The 12300-nt window shown below is 45.2% G+C and overlaps 1 protein-coding gene across 3 annotated transcripts in view; it reads left to right on the forward strand.

The window, feature by feature from the left end:
* The window catches only part of P2RX4 (purinergic receptor P2X 4), a 310487-nt gene that overhangs the window by 80857 nt on the left and 217330 nt on the right, over positions 1–12300 (forward strand). For all 3 annotated transcript variants that reach the window (XM_069619562.1, XM_069619563.1, XM_069619564.1), the window contains exon 2: positions 10890–11037. In XM_069619562.1, coding sequence (XP_069475663.1) covers positions 10890–11037 — 148 coding nt within the window. The remainder of the gene's footprint in view (positions 1–10889; positions 11038–12300) is intronic.

A 12300-nucleotide genomic window follows, 5' to 3' on the forward strand; every position in this document is an offset into this window, starting at 1 on the left:
GAGAGATGTACCTCCTTCTGCTTTTGTGTAAGCGTGGGCCAAGTGCAGGTTATGCTCTTTAAGAGGGGTGTGTATGTGGTTCAGTAACAACCTAAACAGCAAAGTATAACAGTCCAAAGTAAAGGAATGTCCAATCAAGGTTCTATACAAATATATACTTTAATCAAACACACTGAACTGAGGGCCCCGGTGCCAGTCTCCATCAAGCCCAAGGCACCCATGAACACTTCATTGATCTAGACAGATGGCAAACAGAAAACCAAACGCTTGGGAGTTTTGAGCAGTCTTTATTGGCTGTAATGACAAGACACGCTCCAAGGTATCTTTTCCTTATCCTTCTTTATACTCACTGCAAGGTGCTGCCAAAGACTGTCTCCAATGTATCGGCCTCTGTTGCTTGTCTGAAACTGTTGGCATGATTCATAGTCTCCCACACCTGGCTTAGGACTGGAAACCATTTTGAAATTTAGTTTTGTCTGACACTGTATTTTGCTTCAGGGAGCTATTATTTATTTAAGCATCTCTCACTTTTTATCCTTATTCATCTATATCCTCATGCACTTATGGAGTGTGTGTGATAATTAAAGCCCCTTCATTTCCTAGCTCATCCTAACCCAAATATGCGCAGTGCCATGTGCACTTTTCACATTTTAAATAAAGGCGATCTAATTCTGATTTCTCCAATTCTGCGTATCATGTTAGCTATATTCAATTGAAGGGGGAGTGGGTGGCACCACTAATACAAAATCCTTTACAATTATAACTTACTAGAAAACACTGTACAAATCCACTCTTCAGGAAAGAATATAGACTATGAACTATGTGATGAATTGGGAGATTTCGTCCCAGAATTAATCAGAAGGAATGGGATTCCCATGTCTAGACACCGAAAATCAAAGCAGAATCCCACCACAGTTTACCAGTAGGATCCAAATATACCATATTGTACTACTTCAAAGAAAAACCCCAACTCAAATCACTGAGACGAGGAGGCTGCGTCCAGAGGGAAAAGGAGTAACAGCTAACATACAAAACCTTAGTCCTTTCTTTATCTTGTGGTACAAAGTTGTTAAGAAAAGAAAAAAAAAGGACTGAGGTTAGAGAGAAGAGAAGGGAGTTGCAGTAGGTGAGATGAAGATAACTGTAGCAGTGGTGGTATAGGAACACTAACTGAAAACAGACCGAAGAAGGAGTTGTAGGAAAGTGGTGGCAGCAGTAATGTAAGAGGCTGAAGTGCACCCTACAGAGAAAAACAGCGGGTGAACACCCACCAAGAAGGAGGACGTGGCTACTTGGGGGCCCAACCTCTTTGACACAGGCAGCGGGAGTCAGAAGTACCCATAATCCCCATGACCAGAGAGGCCAACCCTCTTGACGGAGGGTTTTCACGATTTGTTTTTGACCAGAAATACAAGTGGGGTGAATCAATGCTCAAGGCTAAAGTAATCAAAACCTAGGAGTTTCAATTGTATTCTCAAGCTGTGCCGCATGTGATGAAATGGCAGTTATTTAGATTAGAATGTTCTAATTGAGCCAGTGAGCTGGGACAGATGACGTGGCTATCGTTGGTTCAAAGAGAACCGGTTTATTCAGCTTTCCTCATATTGCTTAAAGCATCTATGCAAACCATGTGCAATCCCAATAAAGGTTAAAGGGATTGGACCAGTTGTTAATAGTAATGAATTAAGTTTGCACACAAATGTTTAACTGTTTGAGATGTCATGACTTACCACAGCCGAATCCCAAGAAGGGTTGGGCTATGAATATGATCTGAAGATTGTAGATATCTGCCTTCAATGAGAATGTAGGAAATGGAGAAAGATGGGATTTCTCTGAAAAGGTTTTGTCCAATAATGTGGGGGGTGGATTGACTGTTGCTAAATTTTATATTATGTGTCAACTTATGTGGACCGGGAGACTTGGGTTAGTTTGACTCCACAGCATCATATAGCTCCTCCTCGGACGATTGTACAACAAACTTGCTTTACATACAAAACGTGCACTCGTTCTTCAGGTGGTGGTCCTGCTTTGGGTTAAGGTGATTAGGGGCCCACCCCTACAGTCCACGAGAAATGGACTTTAACACCATAATGCTCTGTGGCTGCTCATTAAAATGTTCTTAGTGGGGCTGGAATGATCTGAAAATCTCCACGATGTATAGGTAGAGTAATGTCAAGACAGTAATTAATACACCTATGAACTTTGATCTCCACCTGCAACATACATCCAAGCTGAAGCTGAGCATGCCATCTCCCTGCTCCATCACTACATCACATTGCGGCCTGTGGTGTGACTCCATGGGCAGTCTTGCATAGGTCTCTTTTACTGGACTTGGAAGCACAATATGGCCACATACTCCACACCAATTCCTTAGAGGGACTAATGTTGCTGTGCCGAAGCGCTGTTATTCGGTGTGAGAAAATACTAACTATCCCTGTGGCCGGGGCACACCCCATGCAACTTGCATCTTCCAAGTGGCTTCCTGCTACAGAATGTCTGTGCTGTGGATCCTCGGAGCAGAGGCATCTGCTGTTCTGAAGTACCTTATCCTAATGATAGGGGGTCCTCAGCATGGGCAGTGACCATGTACTTTGATTGGTAGTTGCCGTGGGAGATTAAGTGACGTGTCTTTGAAAGAAGGTCTGTACAGGAGCCGCGAGTAGGATGGAGCGGCTTTAATTGGCTGTTGAATCAGTAGGCCTGATTCACAAAGCGTTTATTGCAGTCGCTATTGCGTGGTGTCCCTTTTGGAAAAATTCTAGAGATCTACATAAAGGTTCTGCCATCCTGGAATAAACGAGCACGCGTTTCTCTTTGCCAAAATCTTCATCTGCATGCAAAGTAGTTTAGGAAAAATGCCCCCTTTTTTGGGATCCAAGTGATCCTAATATGAATGTTCATTTTGCCAAACCTCTTGGCACAGTCCCTCCTTGCTGCAGCATCCACACACTATCTCCCAGCTGGCACCCGTGGTTCACCATGGAGTGGTGTCCCCCAGCCCGTGTCCCCTGCCCCCACCACACCTTTGTGTCCTCTGACTCCTCTACCCCCACACCCCCTCCCCCTGACCTGCCTGGTTTCTTTCTTTTCTAATGCGCTCCATCGCTCCAAGAAGCAGCCATGCCAGCCCCGGGCCCAGATCATTATGTGCCCATTATGACGGGCCTGGTCCTGGTCCTCTTCTTGCTCCTCCGTGATTTTCACGGAAGCCACATGCCTAACCTGTGTGCTCGTATAGACCCCACCGCAGTTATCGACTTTCAACAGAACTTTCTGCCTGCCTCTTTCCTTCACATTCCAAGCATGTGTGTTAGATCGTGGGCTGCATGGACTTAACTCGCACCCATTTCTCCTCTTAACACCTCTAGTTCTTCTCGGGCAGCATAGAAATAGATTTTCCGTGATGTGCTGCCTAGCCAGTCCTTGTGCTGTCGTCTTCCGTTCCTGTAAAGAACAGATTTTATTTGCCATGAGAAGAGCCAAAAGGCAAGGAATCCTCATTATCTCACACCTGACATGGGGCAACTGAGATAGCTGTACAACGCCCTCTGTTTTGCCATGGAAATTCCATGCTACAAAGACATCACAAAAGTATGCATGGTAACTATGCGTGAAACCGTCCATCGGACACCCTGCCCAGTGCCCATACTGCCACCCTTCTGTGAAGAGGCTGACAACCGGCTATAGCCCTCTTTGTGATTTCTGATCAGTGGTACCTGGATCCACGGAGTGAAACTGTGTGTCTTTGTAGTGACAACTGGTGTGGATGCTGATCGCCATTGGGCTATTGTTGAAATCAATTCTATGGGGGGTGGAGTGGGGGTTTGGGGGGGATCTCCAACTCTGGCTGATGGCCATTCACCAGCGCTTGGTTGCTCTTATGGTTTAGCTGTTGAGAAGTGGCAATTGAAAACCAGAAATGATCGAAGGGAAATCACGCAGTTACTACTGTAGGTAGCCATCGAGTAGCCACAGAGGGCAGAATGCTATTCATATACATTTGAGTCTAAGGGCAGGTGTATTGTCCATTGGTCTGTGAGTGGGTTGACTGAGCTTGAGGAGAGCCTTGCAGATGGTAGGAGTCATCAGGGCACGACAGAGTGGTTACCAGGGAGCCGTCACTGGGGTACTTAGATGAGTCGGCTGCAGGCTTAAGCGGCTCATCCAGTCCTCCGTTAGCCAGTTGAGAAAAATGGATCAAATTTGATGGATTTTAGTTCTTTTTTTTGTGAAGTTTTCTAATTTTGCCAGATACTAAAGGACAGTGGTTTTCTGCCTGTGTGGCCACACCAGTTCTCTGCTGTGGTGTCTAATTATCCGATTCTCTGCTGTTTGTTCTCAAAAACCCAGGGGGCCGGAGAAGAGGAAACTCGCCCTCTGGGCATATGGTATTGTGTCCTTTCTGGAGATGGGCTCCTCTGCATGGCATCCAGACGGAGGTCCGAGCCCAGCCTGTACAGGCTATCCAGATACGTTGGAGAACAAACCCTCAAGAGCCTGTGATGAAGTTCTTCGCAAAGGCACAATGATCTGCTGCGCCTTCATGGGAAACGCCAAAAAGCGCAACGCTATTTTAACTATTTGCGACTTCTATAAACTTTGTGCACATGGATAGTCCAAGATCTATCTGCATCTTTTTTAACTGCTGGTTTTGGAAGAGGTATATTATGGCTTTTCTCGAATCAGAATGGCAAATGTTTTGTTTTACCAGGGTTTCCTGATCCGGCCTCATCCCAAATAGCAGGGTGGAGGCACCAGTCCAACAGCACAATCATTATTAAGGGCTGAGTTATAGCCGAATGCAGACCCTTGGCTGCCAATGTATGCCACCCTCCAGTTCACTGATGATCTGATTGGTTTAGAGCCAAAAAACTAAAGGATTCACTCTCAGGCACATTTATTAAAGGGACAGGAGAATAGAGCATAGTCAAACAAAATGTGCTTAGCATGCAGAGACCATCTTACTTTACTGAAGGTTCTGCCATGTCTTTAGTTTTTTTAGTTAATATTTTGAAAGTGGTGAAGATTTGCCTCTTTCTAGCAGTTCGTGTTGGATAAAAACACACGTCCAACTCGGTCACAGTTGCAAAAGAGGAAACGTGGATAAAACTTGATAACGAGCAGCCACGCTGATAAAGCTTGACAAAGCGCAACAGTTTCCGTATTGCCAGGTTGCTCAGTTACTCAATGAATGACCGCACACCCTTGGTTATGTCAGCCAGCTGTTGTAGGTTCAAACCAGGTCCTAGGCATTTTAGCTTTCCCCCAGCATGCATCGCTGATGGACCAGTTGAGACAGTACACTTTGGCTACACACACAGTCAGGGCCTGGCCTGTATAACGTTGCCCAAATGGACGGCCGGTCAGACAGACCAGCGTGGTCCAGTTTTCTGCATTAATGACTGTGCAGATGGTAGTTTTAACCAAAGCCAATGACCCAACAGGCTTCACAAGACCAAATACATTTTCCTCACAAATGCATCTCTGAGGGCACCAAGGATTTTATTTTATATTTATATTAATTTTCTTTTCCATTCCTCTTGGACGCTGCCCAATCAATGCCGTAGTCTGTTTGATTGGGCTGGCACTTGCCATGTTCAAGCCATTCCCTTGCTTTCTGGGACTGGCAACGGGTGGCTCCTAGTGTCACGAATGGCCTTAAGAACACACTAAATCTCAAAGGTTCAAAAGTTTTTATTAAGAGTTTGGGAGAAGGGATCACCAAGGGCCGTTGATCTCTCTTGTCCAGGGGCTACTATTTCCAAGGTAGTTCCTAGAGATGGGTAACCCCTACCATCTACAGCTGACCGGCTAATGGTGATGTTCTAAAGGGAAACACCCGATCTAGCTGTCTCCCCTCTGAGAAGTGGATCCTATCCAGTACTCCCTCAGAATAACCATAGTCTTTACAAAGGATTACCATGAAATGATCAAATGGAGAAAGGACCACATTTTTTCATTCGTTTTTAATAATGCAGGGATAGACTCCCCCACCCCTCCCTACCTTAACTATTACCCTTACTCGACCCCACACCTATATTCTAGAAAAATGTCCCAAAATTTCGATTAAAATCGGTAAAATATTCAGTCATTTGTCCATTCGTTATTTTAAATTCGATCATTTCTACAGATACCTTTTTAGAACTGGCCGGGCCCCACTTCCTTCTTTCGCGCCCTTGTATTCCTCCCCATGATGGCGCACCCTTTACTGCCCTTCCTTCGGTTCCTTCTGTCTCGCTCACTACTCCTACCCTTCATCTCGCTCACACTGTCCTCACCAAACACCAACTGACTCCCACAAGTACCACTGTCTCGCAACAAACAATGCATCACCGTGCACGCGCTATTCCTATGCCTCTTCCACGCTCCGCTACACCTTCCGTTCTTTGCCTGGTTTCTTGTTCCGCCTTCTCCTCTCTTGACCTCGCCTGAACAACCCACACTGACCCGCCCCCTTTGCTCTCTTTTATCCTCTTTCCCCTTCCCAGGTATTCTGACAGCTGGTTCCCCAGGCCAACTACTGTTTTCTACCCCAGACCCCACAAAGGGCTACAATGGTCAGAAAAAATAAAGCTGTTTTTAGGCCCCACGTCCTTTTTGTGCCCCACGGCTCTTTGTAATGGCAGCCCACTATGAGCAAAGTCACCATTGGGGCTCATGTCTGTGCTGGATGGAGCGTCCCAAGTGTAGGTTTGAATGGCTCAGCTTCCTTTTGCTCTCCGCCGCCTCTTTCTGGTGAGTGCTGACACTCATCACAATGACTCCCTGTAGCTGTTGTCTTACAGGCGACAGAGACTGGCTGGCTTGGACGCAACAGGTAATTGACAGTGGTACTTGCGTTGTAGAAGGTCCAGAGAATGGGACCCTCTTAAATTCTACCCCCCGCCTCTGGGGCAGGAGTGGCTCTGGTAAAACACGCTGGTAGGCCTTCTGCATCAGGCTGAGAGGGGGTCTCATCCACTTTTAACAGGATCTGATTCCTGACCCTGTCACACTTAACTCAGACCAAATAGTGCTCAAGGAAGTGGTAGCTACCTGTGTCTACTCTCCGATTTAATTTTTTGAAAATGATGTAGATATATTTGATTTGTTTTTCAGATTTTGTTTGCTCCCAGGGACAATGGGAACTAGTACACCTGTGCCAGCAGCATTACATAATTTGTTTCTCTTATGTTCCTCATGGCACACAACCCTCGCCAGGTGCCAATCGGGTTGCTTGAATAGTAGGTGTTGCCAGCTGGTATAGGCAGCCATTCTGAAGCCCCCGTTAGCTTCTCGTTCTCTTGCCTCTGTGGTTGTACCCCCTCCCCGCCTGACACAGTCCGCCTCCCACATGCTCCTGGTTTAAAAATACTTTATGGCCTCCATGCTATCTTTCCTGTCGATGCACATCGTAGTCCTACAAACGGAAGATCGGCAGCGCCCATCTGCCACGACCGCTTTCTTATCGTTTGTTTAAAAAAAAAAGAAAAATTGAAAAAGTAGCTGCTTTTCCCCTACCCCTTTTTCTTTCCAGAAAAAAGGGTCCTTCAGCCCCCCGGGCATTGTACCAGGGTGCGAAGGGTAAAAAATTGCTGTGCATGGCAGGAAATATATTTTTGTAATGGGCCACCCACTGGTGTAGCGTGGACTCCTAAGAGGTGACCACTGGAACTTGCTTCTGTCCGCACAGCTAATCGCTACAACCACACCCGACCTGTCCACAATATACCAAGCCTCAGGAGAAAGACAAAGTAAGTAATTCTGCTCTAGTAGACCCCCCACCCAGCCTCACACAGGAAAGTAAAGCCTGTCTAAAGGGGTATACAGGACTCCTAGTATGAGAGCATGTTTTACAGTTGAGGTGATTATTGTGAATGAGCACAAACCCCGTGTGCATTGGGTGCTCAAAATAGTTGCCTCCTTGCAACACTATTAAATATAAAAGACATGGGTATTTTTATGTTCCCAAAATGCTCTTTGATTTTATGCAAAGCAGCTATGAACTATTCTGCTATTCATCCCCATATTCTATCTGGCAGAAGATGTATTTAAAAAATGAGCGCGATTTCCTCACTGACTTGTGTATATCCTAAGCAAGAGAATATTGTGTCTTATAAACAGCAATTTATTTACAAACTGAGCCAAAGCAATAAGATTACAATAAGTATGGAAGATGGATGCAAATAAAACCACCCGAGACTTGCTGAGTGACCCAAAATAGCATGTTGGCAGTGCCACATGATTTATTTGGTGAGTGGTGAAGGTTGCATGACGACGTGAGGCGGGGCGTAGGGTTCATGTGTGGGTGTGTTTGGTGGCAGGGTGCTGAATCCTGAAAGTTGTGCAAAATCATCTAATGTGCTTTACTGGTAATTCAGGTGTAGACTGTGATTGCAGATTCATAAGTGAATTTCAGTGATCATACTGCCAAGAGATTGTGACTATCACTACTGTACATCACTTTCATGAAGTTGCTGCCACAAGTGTGGGCGTATTTGTATGCAATTTGCAGTGAACGCACTGGCATAGATAGTGGCCACAGCCTCGCGACATTGATTACAGTGGCCATACTACCAGAGGTTGTGTTTGCAGCTTCATAAAGGTTATTTACAGTGACTATGATGGCATGGATTGTGGATACAAAATCAAATTGATTTACATTGGAAATGCTGGCATTTACTATGGATTCTGCTTCCTGAAAAGATTTACAGTGGCAATGCTGGCATTTAATGGGCTCAGCTGCATACAAATGACTTGTAACGACAATGCTGACATATGTTGTGAACACAGGCAGCCTGAACATGCTAAATGCTCTGTTGGTGACATGGCATTTACTGGATTTTGTCATGTTAACCTAGATAACCAATTGTAAATGGTTTGGTTTTGTAACCCATTTTACTCAAAAATTATACTGTCAAATGCACCATTTCGACAATTAGCATTTATTCTTGGAGAAGAGCCATCCGATTTCCCCTATATTGCTTGGTGTGCTTTTGCTATACCTTGTCACTCTCACTACTTTAGTGCAGGGCCAGTAACCTCTCCCACAAACATATTCGGCTGCTGCCACTGACCTAGAATAGTTTACACGGCCAGTGCCCCCACACGACCCGCCTCACACCCTGTCACCAAAAGCTGCCTCTGCTACTTGCATATTAAATTGGCAGTATTTAATGGCAGCTGGAACATTTGGTTGCAGGGGCCAGGCAGCCCCCTTGTTTTGAAGTTATGAGTCAGATATATAAATTGATTCAAAAACGTAACTCATCCACCTGGTTTATAGTGATATTTTCGAAACCCATATTTTCGAATGCCATTTTCTCGACACCAAAATTGCCGAAAATGTTTTTTTCGAATGTTTATTACCCGTTTTCTTTTTATTTACACTTTTTTTTTACTAACGAAACCCAAAAAAAACCTAATAAAATAAACATTGGAAAAACATATTTAGCCTAAATGTTTTCGACATAATGGTCATTCGAAAATATGTTTTCGAAAATATGACCGGATACCCTTCCACCTAGTGCAGTGGGCAGCAATCATCATATGTATTCTGCATGAGGGGTGGCTCAGCCTGGCCCGAGAGTCGGTGGTGCAGCATTATGGGGAGAAATGAGGTTGTGAGCTTTCCGGGTGAAACCCTCATTTTGTGTTACACCACTGGCCCAACCCCCATTTGATAAGTCTTTATATTCTATCATGGCAAAACCTATTGATTGATGGCTACTTGGACATGCGAGTAACACTAGGCAAATCGCGAATGCATATGCACGTCCTCGCAGTATATACAGTAGCAATAAAGAAAACCTTTTCACTACAAAAACGTGGAAACGGTTGGCTTTGTTAAGGCTTGTTTTGGAGCTTAGCACATAGAATTATTTCACAGTGAACAGCACAAACGTGCAAAATGGCTGCTGGACGCATACAACTGCAAATCAAGGAAGGTTTCCCCTTCAGCCTTCAAACGTTCAGTTTTTCCAACTTTAGGCCCGTCGGCTAAAAACATAGAGTAGCAACTCACATAATGGGTAAGGATATTGCTTTTGTTCCCACGCTACTTAAACTTTTTTTTGCCACCCAGTAAACGGCATAGTTTGGCAAGGTGAGGTCCGCACATTCTGCCAGTTGTATCCTTTTTTTGTTTCAACAGGATTAAAAAAAAACAGAAAACTACTTTTTTTTCGTTTTTTCCCCCGTTTATTTTTTTAAGAATCCCCAGTGGGGTTCAGTCGAAATTTGAGTCCCTCGTTTCATTGCCCTAAAACATCCCACAAATCAGAAAATGAGCCAAGTCCGCTGCTACAAGACCATAAATGAATGCCAAGCTCTCCCTCCTTCGAGTATTCCTGCCAATTTGCTTTGGTCTTCCACGTCTGTTTCCCCCCCCCCCACCCCCCCAATCTCCTATCCCTGCAAGCAGTTTCTGGACCTTTTGATTAAGCTGGCAGGAAAAGCCCTTTTAGTCCAACATAAGCACCAAAACCGTGCACTCTGGTGTGCCATTGTTCTGCAGCAATTATCATACAAAGGGGCAGTTGCAGAAGGTTTAGTTTCACAAAGAAATGCTTATTTAGGAGGTGAGCGAAGCATATTAAGCCTTGGCTGCATCATGTGAGGGGCGGGGGGGGTGGGGGGTAAATGGATATGGGCAGGGCAGATTTCTTTTCCCCTGCCTCGGTGGAAGTATTGCTTCGCCCTGTTAATGATGTTAAAATGCAAACACTTGCTGCTCCCCTAGGTGGGAGATTTATCAGGATGTCCCGCTGGGACCCTTGCCTCTGTCTGCGCCCTGGTTGTTTCCCGGTTTGCCCGCCCTTAGAAACTTGACCAAGAGCTCATGCAAAGTCACAAAGGAACATTTTCAAGTAGGTAACGTAAATGTGCTTTCTTTTCTGTTTTTTTTGCAGGTGGGTTTTTGTGTGGGAAAAGGGCTACCAGGAGTTTGATTCTGTGGTCAGCTCCGTGACCACGAAGGTGAAGGGCATAGCAGTGACCAATACCTCGGATTTAGGGGTGAGGATCTGGGATGTGGCGGACTACATCATTCCTGCTCAGGTAAGGGCCCTTACTGCTTTATGGATGGTACAGTGGGGGGTGTGTACATAGACCTGCGCAATGGTGTGCGTAGTCGGTCCAGTGATGCAAGTAATGTCAGGAAGATTACTGTTGCATACCCTGGAAGTTCTTTGTTATGAAGCACTGCCATAACCTCGAAGAATGACAAAACATGGGTATAGAGGAAAACGCCCTTTGCATGGCGGCCATGCGGAAACAGGCTCGAGGAATGATAGAAGCTGCAGAAGATGTGGCATGGTGAGCAGACAAGAACACTGACTGTCAGAGGCACAGGGGTAAAAAAGCAAAATAATGTGGGCCTAAAAGTCTCCTCTCGACTTTATAACTTTCAAGACTCACAATAAAAGGACATGTATGATTAGTTCACCTGCTTCTAGTCCTTCTTTGGCACAAGCACACAAGCAGGATGTGAACAAAATCTAAGTGCCACAAATTCTTTTTGGCTTGTCAAGCGAGCAGACCCTGAAAATAGGCTAGACCATTTTTAAAACAAATGGCTTTATTTTGTTGTTCTGATTTCTTTATCTTGGAAGAAGGCGTACTTATGATCACCCAGAGATATATGTGGTCTGTGGGAATTTGGAGGCACACGTAAGCAGAACTTGGTTTACAATAGTTGACAACCAGCTCAGGATTAACCAAACAATCATTGGTCAACTTCTCAGTTTGCTTGGCCTCGTCAGGAAGGCCCCTCCATGAATTGGTTACTTTTCAAAAATACAGCTCTGTTGACGAGGCCCAGGCCTTGTGTTGCTGTCCCCAACCCACAAACGTTAGGTCACCTGACTTTTCACGTATGCTGGATGCCAACAAAGCGCAAGATGCTAGGTAAATCAAAATAGCACCCAACTGCTTCTCAATATTTAAAATCTAGTCATTTTTATTTTATATTTCTCCCTTCAGCTTGGCACAGACCATGGTCCATCAGTTCTCCATATGTTACTCCCCGCATAGTCTGCTGCTGTCCATCACTAATAAAGTGCTGCCCATTTTAATTTTGCCATTGATAAGAGATGCTAAATGATATTTGACAGAGCCCCGTGTAAACACTGCCTTTAAGTGTGGAGGGTGCGTAGTCCCGGATACTGTATCCCAGGTATCTGCCTCATGTATCTAGTGGCGTGAGAGAAGACGGCAAGGCCTCCATGAGCATGAAGCCCCTTTCTACGGTACAGACCCCCTGCGGCCAGTGGTCCACCCAGCCCCTACCCTCATCTGCAAGTACATTGTGCAGCCTATGGA

This window comes from Ambystoma mexicanum, chromosome 10 (genome assembly GCF_040938575.1).
Source record: "Ambystoma mexicanum isolate Mex_15411 chromosome 10, UKY_AmexF1_1, whole genome shotgun sequence".
NCBI lineage: Eukaryota > Metazoa > Chordata > Amphibia > Caudata > Ambystomatidae > Ambystoma > Ambystoma mexicanum.